Raw genomic sequence first — 21,882 nt, forward strand, 5'->3', positions numbered from 1 at the left:
AAATGTAGGGGTATGGGTGGGTTTCGCTTCGGCAGGTCGGTGTGGACTTGTTGGGCCGAAGGGCCTGTTTCCACACTGTAAGTAATCTAAAGTAATCTAATCTAATGGGGTAGCAAAATGCAGTGGATGCAGACAATGGAAATGTGGACTGGTTTAAGGAATACATATTGCGTTTCCTTGACAGGTATGTCCCTGTCTGGCAGGGAGGAAGTGATATGGTAAGGGAATTGTCGTTTTCGACAGAAATTGCATCTCTTGTTAAGCAGAAGAAGGAGGCTTGTGTGTGGATGAGGCAAGATGGTTCAGATGAGGCAATGGAGAGTTACAGATCAGCTAGGAAGGATTTAAAGGGAGAGTTAAGAACTGCAAAGACAGGACACGAGCTAAAGCTTTCTATAGGAATGTGAGGAATAAAAGGATGATTAGGATAGGAATAGGGCCAATCAAAGACAGAAGTGGGAAGTTGAGCGTGAATCCTGTGGAGATCGGAGAGGTGCTAAATGAACATTTCTCATCGGTTTTCACTCAGGAAAAAGAGAATACCGTAGAGAAGAAGAACGAGGTATGGGATAGTAGACTAGAAGGGATCGAGGTTAGTTATGAACAGCTGTTATCAATTCTAGAAGGAGTGAATGTAGACAAGCTCCTTTGGCCGGATGGGATTTATCCGAGGATTCTCTGGGAAGATAGGGAGGAGACAGCAGAACCTTTGGCTTTGATATTTGAGTCATCATTGTCTACAGGTTTAGTACCAGAGGACTGGAGGATTGCAAATGTTGTGCCCTTGTTCAAAAGGGCAGTAGAGATGACCCAAGTAATTATAGACCAGTGAGCCATACTTCTGTTGAAGGAAAGGATTATAAAAGATAAGATTTATAATCAGCTAGCAAGCAACAATTTCATTTCAGATAGTCAACATGGTTTCGTCAAGGGCAGGTCGTGTCTCACAAGCCTCATTGAGTTTTTTTGAGAAGGTGACCAAGCATATAGATGAAGGTAGGGCAGTTGACGTGGTGTACATGGTCTTCAGTAAAGCCTTTGCTAAGGTTTCACATGGTAGGCTGCTGGAGAAAATGCAGAGGCATGGAATTGAGGGTGATTTAGCAGTTTGGATTAGAAACTGGCTTTCTGAAAGAAGGTAGTGAGTGGCGGTTGATGGAAAATATTCAGCCTGGAGTCCGGTTACTAGTGGTGTGCCACAAGGATCTGTTTTGGGACCACTGCTGTGTCAGTTTTATAAATGACTTAGACGCAGGCATAGGTGGATGGATTAGTAAATTTGCAGATGACACTAAAGTCGGTGGAGTTTAGAAGAATGTTACAGGTTGCAGGGGACTTGGATAAACTGCAGAATTGTTTTGAGAAGTGGCAAATGGAGTTCAATGCAGCTAAAATGTGAGGTGATGCACTTTGGGAAGAATAACAGGAAGACAGAGTACTGGGTCAATGGAAAGATTCTTGGTAGTGTGGATGTCCAGAGGGATCTTGGAGTACATGTACATAGATCCCCGAAAGTTGCCACCCAGGTGGATAGTGCTGTTAAGGTCTGTTTGGTTTCATTCGTAGAGGGATTGAGTTCCAGAGCCGCAATATCATGCTGCAACTATAAAAAACGCTGGTGCGGCCACATGTGGAATATTGCGTACAGTTCTGGTCCCCATATTTTGGGAAGGATGTGGAAGCCTTGGAAAAGGTGCAGAGGAGATTTACCAAGATGTGGCCTGGTCTGGAGGGAAGGTCTTATGAGGAAAGGCTGAGAGACTTGAATCTGTTCTCATTGGAAAGAAGGCGGCTAAGAGGGGATTTGATAGAGACATACAAGATGATCAAAGGATTAGATAGGGTAGACAGTAAATCTTTTTCCTAGGATGATGATGTCAGCTTGTACGAGGGGGCATAACTACAAATTGATGGGTGATAGATTTAAGACAGATGTCAGAGGCAGGTTCTTTACACAGAGTGGTAAGAACGTGGAATGCCCTACCTGCTAATGTAGTCAACTCAGCCACATTAGGAAGATTTAAACAATCCTTAGAAATGGATGATTTTGGGATGGTATAGGGGGACGAGCTGAGAATAGTTCACAGGTCAGTGCAACATCGAGGGCCGAAGGGCCTGTTCTGTACTGAATTGTTCTATGTTCTCAGTGTATAAAAATAGCTGTGGGAGCAGAGGGGGATATTGAGAAATCAGTTCCTTAAATCCCATACTTGAGCAGAAGAATTCAGTTGAAGCCTTTGATGAAAAATTGGAGGACTGCTTAGCCAAAACTAATGGAAAGATCCCCATAAAATATCATACATTGGAAAATAACTTTAACACTGAACATTCAAAGTATTTTCTGGAGAGCTACAGCATACCTTTGAGCTGGCCCCAGAAAAAGTGAATGAACCTTCAGAATTTCACAGGATATGGGAACTTCTGGGCTAGTAAAAGTGAAACTGGATTTACAGCATAGTCAAATATAAACTGTGTCAAATCAGTTGTGCTTATTTTTAATTTTACATATATGTGTTATTGTTTTAAAAAGTGAAATCATGTTGCCCAAATTATCTCAGTTAATCCCACAGGTCTCAGTTTTCTTTTACAATGTGAATGGACTTGAACAGGATCATAACAGCTACAAAAAGCAGAGGACAACCTGTGTAATATGGATAATCTCACATTTGAACCCACCTTTCCACATCCAGTTCTACCTGATTTATTTTTGATATATGATCCAATTTATGCACGTGCATTTTATGTCTGGTAAATGCATGGTATATGTTGCTCTTCAATAACTGAACTTATAGGTGCCTCTAAAATGTTCTTTTTTAAACAATGAAGAAACACGACACTAAAACATGGAATCAAAAGAGTCAGCAAAATGGAAGTAATTGAGTTCTGCATAGTTCCTACTTGGCAGCATGTTACCATGCCAGATTTTATCCACAGCACTGTGAAACAATTGGGAGATTTAAATGCTGCAAAGATTTCCTCACTTCTTATTGCCACACAGGGAGATTTAAAACAAATTGTAGGGAAAATAGGTGGTGAGAAAAGAGCATTGAAACGGAACATGTTACACCAAAAAAAAATGGGTGGGGTCATAGGTCTACAGATTTCCAGGAAATGTATGCAACAGAGCTGTGGAACAGCACCTATTATTCCACCGCCTGTCTTCGAAAAAAGGAAGCATATGTTAGGTACATTCATTACAAACAGCCTTCCTGGAATATAGTGTAGAGAGGTGCTTAAAAAAGAAATGAGGATGACAAAAAGGGGCCACAAAACATCTTTGGTAGATTGCATTAAAGGAAATTACACTGCATTTTATAAGTATATTAAGAGCAAAAGGATAACAGGGGAAGTGTAGAGTCTATTGAAGACCAACAATCTGTGCATCGAGCCACTGGGCCTTGGTGAGATCTTAAATTAATATTCCTTATTTGTATTCACAAAGGAGAAAGACGTTGTAGCTGGCATTTTAAAGCATGTTAAGATTAAATAGGCGGAGATATTACATGTTTTAGTAGGCATAAGAGTTGTATAAAACCCCAGGGCCTGATGAGATGTATCCCAGGCTGCTATGGAAGGAAAGGGGAGAGATTTTTGGGGTCCTGCCAGAGATATTTAATACTTTGCTGGTTGCTTGTGAAATGCCAGATGACCAGAGGATAGCTAATGTGGGTTCCCTTGTTCAAGAAGGGCAGCAGGGATAGGCCAGGTAAATTACAGACCAGTTAGTCTGATGCCAATGGGAGAGAAATTATTGGAAAAAATTCTGAGGGACAAAATTGATCAACACTGTAAAGGCAAGAATTGATCAGGGATAATCAGCACAGATTTGTTGGAGAGAGATTCGGACTAAGTTAATTGAGTTTTTCTTTAACCAGTGACTAAATATATTTAGCTTAAAAATGTGTTGCTGGAAAAGCGCAGCAGGTCAGGCAGCATTAAAGGAACAGGGGAATCGACGTTTCGGGCATAAGCCCTTCTTCATAAATGAGGAAGGTGTGCCAAGCAGGCGAAGATAAAAAGTAGGGAGGAGGAACTTGGGGAAGGGGCGCTGGGAATACGATAGGTGGAAGGTGGTTAAGGTGAGGGATGTTTTGCCATGGGCCGGCGATGGAGGCGGCCAAGAACCTGCATGTCAACTTGTTTCAGAGAACACCTCTGGGACACCCGCACCAACCAACCCAACCGCCCTGTAGCTGAACACTTTAACTCCCCCTCCCACTCCGCCAAGGACATGCAGGTCCTTGGCCTCCTCCATCGCCAGACCATGGCAACACGACACCTGGAGGAAGAGCGCCTCATCTTCCGCCTAGGAACCCTCCAACCACAAGGGATGAACTCAGATTTCTCCAGCTTCCTCATTTCCCCTCCCCCCACCTTTTCTCAGTCCCAACCCTTAGACTCAGCACTGCCTTCTTGACCTGCAATCTTCTTCCCGACCTCTTCGCCCCACCCCCTCTCCAGCCTATCACCTTCACCTTAACCTCCACCTATACTATCCACCTATCGTATTCCTAACACCCCTCCCCCAAATCCCTCCTCCCTATCTTTTATCTTAGCCTGCTTGGCACACCCTCCTCATTCCTGAAGAAGGGCTTATGCCCGAAACGTCGATTCTCCTGTTCCTTTGATGCTGCCTGACCTGCTGCGCTTTTCCAGCAACACATTTTTAAGCTCCGATCTCCAGCATCTGCAGTCCTCACTTTCTCCTACTAAATATATTGATATGGGTATTGCAGTTGATGTTGTTTACATTGACATCAGTAAGGTCTTTAACAAGGTCTCACATGGAAGGCTGGTCCAAAAAGGTAAGAACTCATGTGATCCAAGGCAAGTTGGCAAATTGAATCCAAAATTAGCTTGTAGGTAGGAAGCAAAGGGTGATGGGTGGAGGATATTTTTGAGATTTGAAGTCTGTGACCAGCAGTGTACCACAGGGATCGCGACTGAGAGTCTTGCTGTTTGTTACATATATTAGTGGCTTGGATATGAACGTAGAAGCTATAATTAATAATAATGACAAAAATTGGTGGTGGCATTGCTAGTGAGGAGGATGGCCTCAGGCAACAGATCAGCTGACGAACTAGGTAAAGCAATGGCAGATGGAATTTAATCCCGATAAGTGTGAGGTGATTCGTTGTGGGAAGTTTAATAAGGGAAGGATTTACACTATCAGTGGCAAGCTCCTAAGGAGTACTGTGGAACAAAGCGACTTTGGTGTACAAGTCCATCAATCCTTGAAGAGGTCAGCACAGGTAGACATGGTGAATACGGCATACAGGATGCTTGCCTTTATTAGCTGGGGCAGAGAATATAGGAGCAGAGAAGTTTTGTTGCAAATTCATGGAGCACTGATTCAGCCACAGATGTAATACTGTGTGCAGTTTGGTTGCCACACTCTCGTAAGGATCTGATTGCACTGGAGGAGATTCACCAGATGTTGCCTGGATGGAAAGTCTCAGCCGAGGAGAGGCAGGGTTTGTTTTCCCTGAAGCAGAGGAGACTAAGGGGAAGGGATCTGATTAACATCGGCAAAATTGAGGGGCATAAAAAGGCTACATGGTGAGAATCTTTTCCCAATGGCAGATGTGTCTAAGACTAGAGTTTAAGGTGAGCGGTAAGTGGTTTAGAGAGGATCTGAGGAAAACGTTTTTTCACCCAGAGGGTGGTAGAAATTTGGAACACGAACAGAGGGTGTGGTGGATGCAGGTATTCTTTCAACATTGAAGTAACATCTGGACAAGCATTGAAAATGCAAGGGAATAACAGATTATAAACCAAGCGCAAATAAATGGGTTTAGGATAAACCAGTGCTTGTTGATCAGCACATGACAATCTGTTTCTGTGCTATATGATTCTAAATGCCATCATGTTTAAAATGGCTGCCAGGAGAAGAAAATCAGTGTGGAAAACAATATTAGATATTGCTGGGTATTTTCCCCCCGTTGTTGATCATATCGAGCTGCAAGCTATTTCAACAAAATATCAACAAACTTCCAAAAATAATCATAATTTGATTTTTAAAATTAAAACTAATAGTATATTCACAACTTACGTTGCACCAACTGTTCTCAGTCTCAAAAAGGCAGGAGTAAACTGATAACGAACAAAACGTCCTGAGCTGGAATCCATTTCACCATTCTCATCATCAATATCATCCTCTTGCTCTGAAAGTAAAAATAGAAATTCAGAACATTATGAGAGTTTACGACATCTCCTATACCAACCCAAGTACCTATTATTCATGCAAGGCATTTGATAGTTGAGTTGGGGGCAAAATATTTGGCAGCAGAGTTGGGGGAAGGGGTTAAATAGGGGAGGTGAGTGGGGGAGAAAAGACATCAAATTAGAAGTTCAAATATGCCCACATCAGGGATCGCTGGTTCATAATCAGAAGTATCTCGACAAATCCACATGCAACAGACAAGATTAGATTAGATTACTTACAGTGTGGAAACAGGCCCTTCAGCCCAATAAGTCCACACCAATCCGCCGAAGCGCTACCCACCCAAACCCCTAACCTAACACTACGGGCAACTTAGCATGGCCAATTCACCTGACTCGCACATCTTTAGACTGTGGGAGGAAACCGGAGCACCCGGAGGAAACCCACGCAGACACGGGGAGAACGTGCAAACTCCACACAGTCAGTCGCCTGAGGCGGGAATTGAACCCAGGTTTCTGGCGCTGTGAGGCAGCAGTGCTAACCACTGTGCCACCGTGCCACCCACAAATTACTGATGCAAATTGTAATACCTCCTCAGACTTACCTGAGATCAGTTCATTCAGTGCAAATTGCATGCTAAACATGGTATACTTCTGATATGTTATCTCAGTCACTGAGGTTTTGAGGGAGAGAGTGAAATAAAGCACCACAGAAAATACCAAAAGAAAATTTGAAAACTGTATCAGCTTGCTCAGGAATTGACTCTTATTGCTTAGTAACTGTAAAAGACCTTAAAAAATTAAATTAAATTTTTTTGTACTAACTGAGCCAGTTTATATCTAGAAATATAGACTTTGCTATAAATATTGAAAAGATCAATAGCTATACAGGTACACATCTGAGGCTTAAATTACAAAACATTAGCCAGGTAATTGCCAAATCTGAAATTGTGTGCTTCAATTGGTCCTTTTTTTTAAACAAATTACAATTTTACATTTCCACAAAATTAACAACTTAGATTAGATTAGACTTACAGTGTGGAAACAGGCCCTTCGGCCCAACAAGTCCACACCGACCCGCTGAAGCGCAACCCACCCATACCCCTACATTTACCCCTTACCTAACACTACGGGCAATTTAGCATGGCCAATTCACCTGACCCGCACATCTTTGGACTGTGGGAGGAAACCGGAGCACCCGGAGGAAACCCACGCAGACACGGGGAGAACGTGCAAACTCCACACAGTCTGTCGCCTGAGTCGGGAATTGAACCCGGGTCTCAGGCGCTGTGAGGCAGCAGTGCTAACCACTGTGCCACCGTGCCGCCCACAATCTAGCACTGATCTAGCACCGAGAGCCGTTTCTGGAAGAAAGTTCCAAACAACTATCATACTTAAATAGAAGTATGTCTTAGCATCTCTCCTGAATGGTCTGGCCGTAACTTTTAGACTATGTTTTCTTGTTCTATAATTGCAATAGCTTATCTTTATTTTCCTGTTACTATCTTGAAGACTTCGATCAGATTAATCCTTAACCTTCTAAATTCTAGAGAAAACAGGCCTAATTTTTTTGTATAATCTCTCCTTATAACTTAAGCTCTGAAGTTCAGATATGTAAGGTTGGTGTGCAGGTACAACAAGTACTCAAGAAGGCAAATTGAATTTTGTCCTTCATTGCTAAAGAAATTGAATTTAAAAGTAGGGAGGTTATATCACAGCTACATAAAGTGCTGGTGAAGCCTCACTTGGAGCATTGGGTGCAGTTTTGGTCTCTTTACTTGAGAAAGGATATACTGGCATGTGAGGGGGTGCAGAGGAGGTTCACTATGTTGATTCCAGAGTTCAGGGGGTTGGCTTAAAAGGAGAGACTGGGATTATATTCATTGGAATTTAGAAAAATGAGCTTCAAAATAAAATTATGAAGGGAATAGATAGGATAGAAGTAGAGAGGATGTATCTATTGACAGGTGAAACTAGGACAAGAGGGCAAAGCCTCAAAATTAAGAGGGGCAGATTTGACAAGAAACTTCTTTACTCAGAGGGTTGTCAATCTGTGGAATTCAATGTCCAATGAAGTATTGAGCCTTCCTCATTGAGTGTTTTTAAAACTTTAGATAATGTTTTGAACAGTAAAGGAAAGAAGGGTTATGGTGAGAGGCTGGGTAACTGGAGCTGAGCTCACAAAAAGATCAGCCATGCTCTTATTGAGGACCAGATGCTCTTACTCCTAGTTGTTATGTTCTTATGTAACTCCTCCCTCCAGCATCAATTTATCCTTCCTAAGGTGTGGTGCCCAGTTCTGCACATAATACTCCAAGTGGGGTCTAAAGAGGGTTTTGTATTACTGCAGCATAACTTCTTCATTCCTATATCCTAATCCTCAGATACAAAGACCAGCATTCCATTAGCCTCTCGATTACTTTCTGCATCTGTTTGTGACATTTTAAAGATCTATGTACCTGAACCTGCAAGTCTCTTTGGACATCCAATGTATTTGACTTAATATGATCTAGAAACAACCCTGGTTGATTCTTTTCAGTCCAAAATGGATAATCTGACACTTGTCAGCACTGAAATCCATCTGATACATTTTTTTTCAATTAGCTAGCCAATCATCATTTTTCTATAATTTTAATGCTACCCATATTGTCCTCAATGCCACTTAACTTTGTGTCATCAGCAAATTTGGACTTTCTATGATATTATTCAAGTCATAAGCAAATAATGTGAATGATTGAGGCATAATACAGATCCTTGTGAGACACCACTAGTCACACTCTGCCAATTTGAGTACGCACCATTCACCCTACTTTCTGTTGCGTGCCAAGCAACCAATTTCCCAGTCATGTCAGCAATTTGTCCTTAATTCCATTTGCTTCCAACCTGTTAACAGCTGCTTATGTGGAAATTCATCAAATGCCTCCTGCAAGTCTATGTAAACAATATCCATAGATATTTCCCTGCCCACTACCTTTGTCACCTCTTCATAAAATTTCATGAGATTTGTTGGGTATTATTTACCTGAAGAAAACTATCCCTGACGCACTACCATTTAGACAGGTGCTTGTCTGTCTCTCCCAATCTATGTTAAAGTTAAATCTCCCATTAATACTACTCTGCCTTTGCTCCACACTTGTCTAATTTATGCATTTATACAATCTAGTACTTAAGGTTTTTTTTTAAAATGTCCATCCACAGGATGTGGGCAGTATTTATTGTCCATCCCATCTACCCTGGAGGTGGTGGCAGTAAGTTGCTTTCTTGAACCACGGAAGTCTTTTGGGTGCAGGGAGACATAGTGCCATTAGGAGCAATATTCTTGGATTTTGATTCACTGACTGCTCATTCACTTTGTGATGGAGTTTAAGACTTGGATCTGAACGTGCAGGTGATGGTGCTTCCATGCTTTTGATGCCTTTATATTTCCGGTGGTAAAGGTCACAGGTTTGGAAGGTGGTACCAAAGACATCTTAGTGAGTTACTAGTTTGCATTTTATAGATGGTGCACACTGCTACCACTATGCATTGATGGTGAAGAGATTGCATGTTGAAGCTTTTTGAACATTGTTAGAACATCCAGACAATTCTTTGCATCCTGACTTGCTCCTGGTCTATAGTAGACAGGCACTGTGGAGACAGGAGGTGGGTTTCTCATTGAAAAATGACAATAAACTTTTCTTTGTGCTAGGAATGACTAGTGTTTTCCCCTGATAACCCACAGACTCTAGTTTTGCCAGCACACTTTGATACCATACTCAGTTGAATGTTGCCTTGATGTAAAGGGTAGTTATTCTCAGTTCACTTCAAGATCAGCTCTATTGCCCACGTTTGGACCAAGGGTGTACTGAACTCAGGAGGTAAGTGGCACTGGCAGAACCCAATCTGAATGCTAGTGACCAGGTTATTCCTTTGGAAGTGTCATTTGATAGCACAGCTAATGATTTTTTATTTAGGTAAGACAATGTAGGTGCAGAAGTAGGCCATTTAGGCCACTGAAACTGCTCAGCCATTCAATGATATTATGGTGATCTAATAATCCATAACTTTGCTTTCCTGCCCTATTCCCATAACCCTTAATTCCCTTACTGATTTGCCTCTGACCATCAGTACTTTCTGGGTTCCTCCTGTTTATTTTGTAATCCCATGCCTCATTAGTCCAAATGAATGTCACTTTTCCAGGACGAATTCCATTTCTCCTGCTGTGCCCACTTGAGCAGTCTATTGATATCCTCCTGCAGTTTACAGCCATCTTCCTAACTGTTTACCCCTTATCAACTTTCATGTCACCTGTAAACTTCTAGGTCATATCCTCCACAACGTACAAAAACTTGTTACCATTAATACATAATAAACAGGACAGGAAAACCATTACAATTTGATTTGAAATAAATCAATTTATGGGCGACAAAGTTGCACTGCAGCCTCACAGCACCAGGGACCCAGGTTCAATTATAGGCTCGGGCGGCTGTCTGTGTGGCATTTGCACATTCTCCCGTTTCTACGTGGGTTTCCTCCGGGTGCTACAGTTTCCTCCCACAATCCAAAGATGTGCAGGTTAGGTGAATTGGTCATACTAAATTGCCCATAGTGTTCAGGGATGTGTAGGTTAGGTGAACTGGTCAGGGGTTAAAAAAAAATTATAGGGTAGGGGAATAGGGCTGGGTGGGTTACTCGTTGGAGGGTCGGTGTGGACATGCTGGGCCAAAGGACCTGTTTCCACATTGTAGGGATTCTAATTCTAATTCTAAATAAAATCCCAGAACACAAAAGGAGTTCAGAGTCACAGAGTCATACAACACAGAAACAGACCCTTTGGTCCAACTTGTCCATGCTGATCAAGTTTCCCAAACTAAACTAGCCGCACTTCTGAAGTGAAAGCAGAAAGCCCCCTTTACCCAGAGCCAGCCTGCAGCATCACCACTAACAAGAAGCAGACAGCAACTATAAATGGGTATTTTTGAGACTGGCAAGTTAAAAATGAATGCAATGTCACAGGGTATTAAGCATATATTTCATTTTCAGGCTACAATAAAGGCATTCTTTTCATGTTGCCATCTTCAGTTTTCATATCCAACTTCTGTCTATGATAACAAAACAAAACAGTCCCAGACTGCATCACTTTGCTAATGGTCAAGAGATTGATATGGCAGTAGCTGGCCATGTTAGATTTATTCTGCTTTTGTGCACAGGGTCCACATTGTCAGGTAGATACCAGTACTGGAACAGTTTGGCAAGAGCATGGCTAGTTCTGCAGCAAGTCTTCCACACAATTGCTGGAGTTTTGCAGGGCCCATAGGTTCTGCAGAATCTAATGACTTCAGCGCTTTCCTGATGCTGGAGACTGAATTAATGCCACTAAGGACCTCAGAAGAAGATTGAAGTTGGAGAGCCTTGGAAATTGTTGCAGCAGTGTGATCCCTTTGCTTTCACTAGTTCATGTCACAGGACAATGCCCTGACCAAACACCCGCTTAAAATTTAAACAAAACCCAGCAGTTAGTGGTCAACCAGCACTGATAGGTGCACGCGCCATGACAGTATCTCTAACAATCAGAGTTCACTTTTAACCATTCAGCACTCTCCTTTCACATAGTATAAATGTTGATTCTTCAATTGTAATAATATTTTATTGAAATGTCCTGAGAAGTGCAAGATGAAAAACTTTGACAGCAATAAAAATATAACATTCCTAATGACCAAGCAGCTCCTGTTACGGTATTCATGTATATTTCATAACTAATTTACTAAATTAAAACTTCAAATGTCTCCTAAAAACTCCATAGCTCACCGGACCCCAGTGCTCATTAAAATTTAAAAGATGGAGAGACATACCAAGTAGGGCGGTATGGTGGCACAGTGGTTAGCACTGCTGCCTCACAGCGCCAGAGACCCGGGTTCAATTCCCGCCTCAGGCGACTGACTGTGTGGAGTTTGCACGTTTTCCCCGTGTCTCCGTGTTTCCGGTTTCCTCCCACATTCCAAAGATGTGCGGGTCAGGTGAATTGGCCATGCTAAATTGTCCGTAGTGTAAGGTAGGGGGTAAATGTAGGGGTATGGATGGGTTGCGCTTCGGCTGGTTGGTGTGGACTTGTTTGGCCGAAGGGCCTGTTTCCACACTGTAAGTAATCTAATCTAGTGATGAAAGCCTTTGAACTACTGACTAAAGCCAGCTGTGTTTTTAATATTCACTCACAGGATGTAGGCATCACTGACTGGGTCAGCATTTATTGCCTATCCCTAGTAAATCCCGATTTAAGCTATACTCAACTGGTTATGATCATGAAAGCCACCTAAAGTCTTGCAGTCTTACAGACTGCGGGAGCCTTTTTCCAAACGGCAACATACCTGACGCTGGTGGTTTGGCAATCTCAAACAAAACCGTGCCAGATTCCATGTCGCGAATCTTAAATCGTGTAAAGTCGATGTTGTAAATGTTGTCTTCAGGTTTGCACAAGTAAGCTGAAAGAAATAATTCTTAATGTCATTCTTCAACCTTTACTAATATAAACAATGCATCAAAAATATGTGACACACTCAGCTGAAGCATTTCATCATAAACAGTATTACAATCCAGTATGGGATCCTTAATATTTAAAAATGAATTGTAATCTTACTTTCACCAATTCAACTATGTGACAAGATTTAACTCTTTTGTTAAATAAAAGACAATCTTTACTGGATATAAAATAACTAAATAAAACAAACACTATTAGTTTAACAATACAGATTATACCTACGTATGTTATGTACTCAAGCATTTTATATAAGGCACACCAATCTAAATCTACATTAAAGGGACCACCCATAAGTATGCCAAAATCTCCTAGATTATTCATCTCAGCCCTATAGTTTCCCAGGTGAGTAAGACTCTCCTATTGCTTAAGAGCCCCATCTCTTAAACAAACCTTAGTCACCTTTTGAACTGTGACTTCTTCAGATATTCTGGTAATGTCTAAAACATAGCATTTTAAATACTTTTTTTTTACAATTTCATCTTCCCAGAATTAAAGAAAAATCACTTGCAACATACCAACATGAACTATAGCCTAAATATTTGCAACAATGGCAAATTAAGAGAATTTAATATGTACCATACAAGATGGGTAAAGTTGGAAGTATATCATATGTTTATGTTCTCATAGTCTCTCCCTCTCTACAAATTCCTGAAATTCTATTCACTCACCATGAACTTGCCATTACACAGGCAAGCCTCCACTGCTGCCAGCATAAGAATCATGATAAATCACTTCTGATTACCCCTTCAATCATTCTTCACCCAACCTCCCCTTCCATGTCACAACTCTATTGCATTTTGTGCCCTGCAAAGAAATATTCCTCACCAATTCACTCTCAATTATATTCTCAAAATGTGAACTTCCAGGCCTTTGACCATTTGGTAGCATTTTCGCAGCAACTGATTTGCTCAACTGAATCCCTGCCTCCAACTCTCTCATCACAGTCCCAAACAAAACTATTTATTTCTAACCCTTGTCATTTTCTAGGGTAAGGCCCTCATCTCTACTCCCTTTAATCCACAGAACAGACTAGAATGGATGGCAGACAGCTAGCATTATCATTTGTCTTCAGATGTGGCTGGAAAGCAACGAATTATCAGGTCCATCTTTCATCTGTTAAAACTGCTCTCATTATTCTTGAAATTCAAAGAAACTCCCCGGGTTCTTTTATCCATTGCAAACTGTATGCATACTTACCTCTCCCCATCTTCTTCGCCTTTTCCTCAAACAAACATGATGAACCCATAGATCTTTTAAGTTATCAAAACTGATTTTTTTCTAAGAGAAATGGCTAATGTAGCTGTTCTTGCAGTTCAACTTTTTTTATGATCCTAACAGTTGCTTCTGCCACATGCCTTTCTTCCCCAGCCCATCAAGTCAAACGTTATCTGCCTCAGTTCATCAGTTGAAATCTCATTCAATCTTCAATATCACTAGACTTGGGTAGTTTGCCATGGTCTACTATCCCTGAACTCTGCTACCAAAATCCTACGACGTTCTGTTCACCCATCATGCATATTCTCGCTGATTGACATGATTCCTAGTTAAGCAATAACTATCTTAAAATCTCTCCACTATGCCACCTCTTTAACCATTTCTGCAATCTCCTCCATTGACACAATCCTCTTATGCATCTGCACATCTAATTCTCGCATCCTGAGCATCCATGACTTTAATTGTTCCACCATGATGGGCTGCATATTCAATTCCCAGTGCTGTACTGTCTGGAACTCTCCTCTTGAATGACTCTAATTCTCTTTTCTTCATGAAAACAGATCTTAAAATCATTTGCTCTAACATCACATGTAGCTCAGTGTCAAAACTTGCTTTATAACACACCTAAGAAGTGCCTAAGAATGTTTTTTTATGTTAAAATGTCTTGTATAATAATCTGATATTGTAGATACAATATAATCAGTTTTCATTGCATATGCAAAAGTAGAATTTGTCATTTAACTATGATAAGCAATGTCAATTATCTCAAAGTATCATGGCAAACATCTCATCCAATTTGAAAAGTGTAACAACATCTCAGAGCAGATTAATTAAAAATATCTACATGTAAAACACAGAACAGTAAGAGAAGAAAGATTTATTAGACACCTGAGGGTCAACTTTTTCACACAGAAGATTGTTCATGCGTGGCATGAACTGCCAGAGGAAGTGGTAGGTGCAGGTACAGTTATAACAATTAAAAGGCATTTGGATAGGTACATGAATAGGATAGGATTTGAGAAATATGGACCAAATGCAGGCAATTGGGATTAATTTAGTTTATGAAACTTGGTCAGCATAGACAAATTGGACCATGCTGTATGACTCCCTATAGGAGCTGTTTAACTTTGCTGTAGCAGTTGGTCACCCCGAATAGACTGGTTCTTTTACTTTTCAGTTCAATTATAATGCTAGTGGCAATCTCAAAAATGAGTTTGACAAAAGTCTTCATCATTTTAACCTAATGTTTTACTAGAAAGATTTCTGGTACACAACAGAGCATTTTAATACAAAAAAGAGAACTAAAAAGTGAACCAGGCTCTTAATCATCCCTTAGGCAGTGAACTGAAAATATTAAGTAAATACTAGCAAAGAAACAACTATCTGACGTGATGGATAGAGTGCAAAACAAACTTTATTTTGTTTCCTTTGACTTTCAGAAAGCAAATTACCGGGATGCTCACACAAATAAGGTTAAAAAAAAGTCAGAGAAATATGGATTCCAGCCCATGGTTTGATTAGTAAGATTAGGACCTTCAAAACTAAAGATACTTTCCATCTATTTCTCTTTCCTTTACACCACTCTGCCACTCCTTGCCTGCCATGCACCTGCTATCCACCCCAAACCAAACATATCATTCCTGTCAACATTTTCCCCTCTTTTGTACAGTTCAGGAACATGCTATTGTAAGAAGCTACAATTCTACCAGTCTTGGTTACTACTACAGACATTTCATTTCTGAGGAATTTCAAACTGGATATTTTTCTCACAAACTACCATCTCCTCTCTCCCCACCCACATCTCCTGCCCACCCACTCTCTTCCCAATATATTTCGTAAAAACAAATTCAGTTGTAAATTTTACAATTTTCTTTTTATCTGATCAAGGATGTGTTTGATGCTGGCTAGGCCTCATCCTTCCATGTTGTGAAGGCTACAAATTCTGTGCAGGGATCAATCACTTGATTTCCCCAGTGCTTGTGCATTATCTACAAGGCAGGAGTGTGTCCAGTTCACCTTCTGATCATTGGTAACATACAGGATGTCGGTAGAGAAAGGCACAGCAATAGTCATTCTATTGAACATTAAACAGTAATAGATTCCTTAATCAGAAATAGTCATTGCTTGGCACTTACATGGCATGAACGTTAGATCTTGCCCAGGTCTTTCTGCAAATAGAATCTCTAGAATCGGTGGTGTCCTAAACCTCTTGGAAATATCACTGATAAATACAACCTTCCTGAAGTATTAACTTTCATAAATCACTGAAAGACAACTTAATCACTAAAATTTATTTACAAACTCACAGGGAAAGTATTTCCTGGACATAAGTTCAAACCTGCAAAACTAATTCAAGTTTTGACATGTGCTACATGATGCTTAAGTACTTTGAAATTGAACAAATCTTAGGAAGTTTCTGTAACAGTAGATTTGTGTCAGCACAAAAGAGTAAAATGTCTATTTTAAAATGTCAACAATTGAAATATAAGACTACATTGTTAATGATAACTGATGCATTCAGTATAATTTATTACATATGAACAGCAGTGACAACAGAAACATTCTTGACCTTTCCACTTGGCCATGTCAGCTACATTAACAGGTCAGCAGTTTATGCATTCTCCGATGTGACGGCAGAAAAAAAGTTTTAAAATATAAACAAAATTCAGATTTCTCACATCGACAAAATTAAGAATGGCGCAAATGCTCAGCAAAATGAGCAGTAACCTTGGAAATAAAAACAATATTTCTAGATAATTGCCTTTTATCAGAACTGGAAAATATGACAGAACAATTTTTAAGCCATACAGAGGTAAAGGAGGGGAAGAAAGAAAACATAAGGGAAGGCTGGTAATAGGGTAGAAGACGAGTGACAAAAGGGGATAATGGTGCAAAATGAAAGGCTGTTAAGGAACACAAAAAAACTAAAAGAAAAAAATCTAGAGTAGTGAAAATTACAAAAATAAATTCACCACCAGCAACTGCTGTTTTAAAAGTTAGTGGTGTGCCAGCAACTAAAGTTGCTGAATTGTCAAATTCAATGTTGAGCTCAGAAGGCTGTGAAATAACCTCATCAAAAGACAAGGTAATGTCCCTCAAGTTTCTACTGAACAGTTGAGTAGGGCAGGCACAGAGATCAGTGTAGGAGTGAGATTGATAACTAAAATAAGTGACAGGAAGTGGTGGATCACACTTAAAAATGAATGCATTTTGGAACCTCCAATTTACATCTGACATCTTCAATGTAGAGCATCATGAGATGATACGAAAGTCGGTGGAGTTGTTGACAGTGAGGAAGGATGTGGCAGGTTACAACGGGATATAGATAAACTGCAGAGCTGGGCAGAAAGGTGGCAAATGGAGTTCAATGTCGCTAAATGTGAAGTGATTCACTTTGGTAAGAGTAAGAAGAAGATGGAGTACTGGGCTAACGGTCAGATACTTGGTAGTGTGGATGAGCAGAGGGATCTTGGTGTCCATGTACACAGATCTCTGAAAGTTGCCACCCAGATAGATAGTGCTGTGAAGAAGGCATATGGTGTACTGGCTTTTATTGGTAGAGGAATTGAGTTCCGGAGTCCTGAGGTCATGTTGCAGTTGTATAAGACTCTGGTGCGGCCGCATCTGGAGTATTTTGTGCAGTTTTGGCCGCCATACTATAGGAAGGATGTGGAGGCACTGGAATGGGTGCAGAGGAGGTTTACCAGGATGTTGCCTGGTATGGTAGGAAGATCATATGAGGAAAGGCTGAGGCACTTGGGGCTGTTTTCATTGGAGAAAAGAAGGTTTAGGGGTGACTTGATGGAGGTGTAGAAGATGATTAAGTGTTTAGATAGGGTTGACCATGAGAACCTTTTTCCACGTATGGAGTCAGATATTACGAGGGGGCATAACTTTAAATTAAGGGGTGGTAGGTATAGGACAGATGTTAGGGGTAGATTCTTTACTCAGCGAGTCGTGAGTTCATGGAATGCCCTGCCAGTAACAGTGGTGGACTCTCCCTCTTTATGGGCATTTAAACGGGCATTGGATAGGCATATGGAGGAAAGTGGGCTAGTGTAGGTTAGCTGGGCTTGGATCGGTGCAACATCGAAGGCTGTATTTTTCTATGTTCTATATGAGCAGAGATATAAGCGAATCATGCTTTTAAGAGAAAGGAATGTTTTCCATTCTTGACTGGGGGAAAGGGAGAAGGTAAAATGATATGAATTGTTAAAAATCACACAACACCAGATTATAGTCCAACAAGTATATTTGGAAGCATCAGCTTTTGAAGTGCTTCTTCATCAGGTGGTTGTGAAGCAGGACCATAAGACACAGAATTTATAGCAAAAGATTACTGGGTCAAACAAGTAAAATGATATATTTAACAAACCTAGATTGCTGTTAAGTCTTTCATCTTTTAGAATATAACCCAGTAGAGGAGGAGGAAAAAATCCACAGAATGTGGAGGCTGCTCATCTGGGCATGGAGGACAAGGATTACTTCATTCATTTTGACAGACACGGTGTGGTGTGACAACAAAGTGTGTGTACAGAGATGGCCACATTTGCAGTGGTGATTAAGCAAGAGAGAGAGGAATCTCATTCAGTAAAAGGAAATACCACTCAATAAAAGTATTACATTCAATATAATTTCCTACATATGAACAGCAAATCCAAGTATCAGTTATCGTTATCAATTGAGTCTTATATTTGAATTGTTGACATGTACTTGCTTTTACATAAACAAAACTAAATCAATAAAGGAATACAGAGCAACCCTTGCCCACTTAACTTTCTGACCATAAGAAGCAGTTAACACAATACTCAGTGAAAGCAACTGAACAAGATTACTGTTGTAAATTTCTTTCTATCTAAAGGCTGTACAGTCCCACATGTGTATTCACTTAAATGGCAATTCCTTATGTGGAAATATACACACAAACATACTGAAGAGTGAAATAGAACAAGGAAGCAAAGTTATCAAGCCTTTTGGACTCCCACAATAAATAGGTAGGCACACTACCTACAGCTGACTGGGTAGTGCTCAAATTTATTCTTGATTTTGACACTCTAACCAGGAATAGTTAGGCCCACTAGTACAGAAAACCACAAATCCTGAAGTCTGGGAAGAACACTCACTTACATTACATCTATCAGATAAGCAAAATGTCCAAAAACGATCTAAAGGTGGAGTGGTAACAGAAAGCAGCTCAGAATTTCAAGCATGTAGTAATTACCATTATTTTAAAAGGGACTGGATAAATATGTTCTCAGTGAACAGATGTTAAATGGCTCACTCCCAGCAGCATTGCCATGTAGCTTTTAAATAGGTGAATGTCAATTGATCTATCTCGTCTGAACTTTCAAATAAACTGTTCAGGTTCCTTATTATGATTCTAGATCACAACTGCCCAACATTGACCTGTCAAAGGACCCTATCTGGCCTGCCACCAGAGTTCCAAATACAAGAAGAACAATTGGATGATTCTGCAAGGAGATGTCCCACTAATCAGAGGCCAATTCTCTCCATATTTTCAGCTGATATGTTTACGAATGAGTTTAGCAGCAGCAAATTTAAAAAAAAATACTGGCTGGAAAAATAGAGCTGCATGCAAACAGGAGTAATTTTATCCAGACTGAGGTCTTTGCACAACAAGTAGCATCAGTGTTGGCACAGTATGTTGTTTGGGGAGGACAGAATGCGAAAGATAATGCATCCACCAGGCTAGTATATGGAAAGAGGATCCAAATGACAGGTAAGTGCAAACAACCAGCCTCCAATTTGGCAATTTTGTCAAGCAGAAGAGTCCATTCATCATAAACAAGATGGTGGAGAAGGCTGGGGAACAAAGAGGGATGGAGAGAGAAGGATAAGGGGAGAGAAAGTAAGAGTGAGAGAGAGAAGTGAGGGCAAGAGATAGAGAAAGATGGGAGAAAGCAAGGAAGAGGAGGCGTGCACAGGCCTCAGGAAGGGAGAGTGGAAAGCAGGGAGCAGGAGAAAAAAAGCAATCACAAGGAGGAGAGAAAGAAAGAGACAGTCTGAGAGGGATGGAAGAGAGGGAGTGTGTGCAGGAGACATGGAGAGAAGAATACAGAGAGGAAGGGAGGGTGGAAGAGAGCAAGAGAGAGAGAGAGAGTATAGCGAACTGTGAAACTGAGATATGAGACTCCAACCACAACTCCTCTCCTCCTCACTTCCCAAAATCCTATCCAGAAAAGGGCTGGGAGAGGACAAAAACTCAGTTCAAAGTGAGAATGTGTACAAGGTATAAGCAGGCAGGGAAAGAGTTAAGTTCTGAGTTACAGGACAGGATGACAAAAGGGTGATCTGTTTCCAAACCCTACTTTTATGTGAAGTCAGTGACGGCCAGCTCAGGGCTTGTGTCACCAGAGGTGAAAGCAATGTCAGTGTTTCTAAGAACGAATTACCTAGCTCAATCCCAGATCCTCTCTTTCCTAGTGACCAGTACTTGGAGATTTGTTGTTCTTTCCTCTTTAGTTCTGCTTTTAACATAGGTGGCAAAACAGTTATTTAGTTCTTCTGTTTGGTCCTTTGCAATGGCTCATTTTATTAATCAACCATGTAATTATCGATTAATTGATTGGAACATTTTTTTCCTGAGACTTTTATCTAAGTTTGTCCCAAAACTTTCCTTTCTAAAATTTGCTCACCAATACTCTCCAGGAGAGAACCCTTGAAATATGGACCTCCATCCAAAAAGGTCTGCTGACAGGAATTCATCATCTCTTTTTCAAACTTTGTGGTTTTCTGTTAAAACCTCGGCTGCTGCTGACCTTTTGACTAATTTTATAATTTGTTTTAACCAGGAAGCATGTCACTTAAATTGCATATTTTAATTTTTCAAAAATCTGGGGACTTTCCGGACCTCTACTTCTTAGCACCACTGCAACACTGCAAAAATAGACGTTTAGAAATTAAATTAAGGTTCAAAAGAAAACATATTTTTCATCTTATTTCTTGTTGGTGTGGTGAAAAAAGTCGATGGAAAACACATTCAATCACAAGATCTCAGGAATAGTCAAAGGAGGCAGAATAAAATATACATTGAACACTGATGGAACATAGTCTGCTAAAATTTTCTGATAAATTTTCGATTACACGATTCATGATTTTCAAAGATGATACCAGAATTGATTAGACACTACATGCATTAAAAACATGCGTCACCCATTCAACTCTCCAGCCTCTAGTTTCTCCAGCCCCATTGTATCTGTTCTGATGATGCCAGCTTCCGCAGGGCAGCCTCAAAAATGTCCATCTTCTTCCTAAACTGAGAATTCTCTGCCACCTTGGTTCAGAGGGCCTTCCTAGCGGTACGCCATTACCAGAGACATCCCCATCTCCCCTGATTTGTCAGCCCCGCAAGGACACCATGGTCCACTCCTCCTCCACTCCTAACACCCCCGTGATACCTTTCCAGGCTATCTCAAAGTCTAACACCTCCCCATTCATTTCCTCCCTCCTCACTATCCAAGGGCCCAGACACACCTTCGGAGTGAAGCAGTGATTTTTCTGCACTTCACTCAAAATATCTACTCAAAGCTGCTCATAATATGGTCTCCCGTACAGCAGGGAGATGAACACAGACTGGGTGACCATATTCTGTCTACAAAAATGACTCCAATCTTCCAGTTGCCAGCCACTTCAACACACCACCATGTTCCTTGACCTTTCTTTCTTGGGCCTGCTGCAGTGCTCCAGTAAGACTCAGCATAAGCTAATAGAGGACAAGCATAGCATTTTCCACTTGGGGACAATGCAGAATTAGTGGCTGGACCGTGGCTCAGTGGTTAGCACTGCTGCCTCTCAGTGCCAGAGACCAAGGTTCAATTCCTGCCTCAGGCAACTGTCTGTGTGTAGTTTGCACATTCTCCCCGTGTTTGCGTGGGTTTCCTCCGGGTGCTCCGGTTTCCTCCCAAAGTTCAAAAGCATGCAGGCTAGGTGAATTGGCCATGCTAAATTGCCCATAGTGTTAGGTGAAGGGG

The 21,882-nt window shown here is 40.9% G+C and overlaps 1 protein-coding gene across 1 annotated transcript in view; it reads right to left on the reverse strand.

Moving 5' to 3' along the window:
* Nucleotides 1-21,882, reverse strand: part of unc119.1 (unc-119 homolog 1) — a 69,925-nt gene that overhangs the window by 19,985 nt on the left and 28,058 nt on the right. The window contains exons 2-3 of the mRNA XM_060843730.1: nt 12,507-12,620; nt 6,053-6,164 (exon numbers count right to left, since the gene is read on the reverse strand). Of these exons, the coding sequence (XP_060699713.1) occupies nt 6,053-6,164; nt 12,507-12,620 (226 nt within the window). The remainder of the gene's footprint in view (nt 1-6,052; nt 6,165-12,506; nt 12,621-21,882) is intronic.

The sequence above is a fragment of the Hemiscyllium ocellatum genome, chromosome 24, assembly GCF_020745735.1.
Source record: "Hemiscyllium ocellatum isolate sHemOce1 chromosome 24, sHemOce1.pat.X.cur, whole genome shotgun sequence".
Classification (NCBI taxonomy): domain Eukaryota; kingdom Metazoa; phylum Chordata; class Chondrichthyes; order Orectolobiformes; family Hemiscylliidae; genus Hemiscyllium; species Hemiscyllium ocellatum.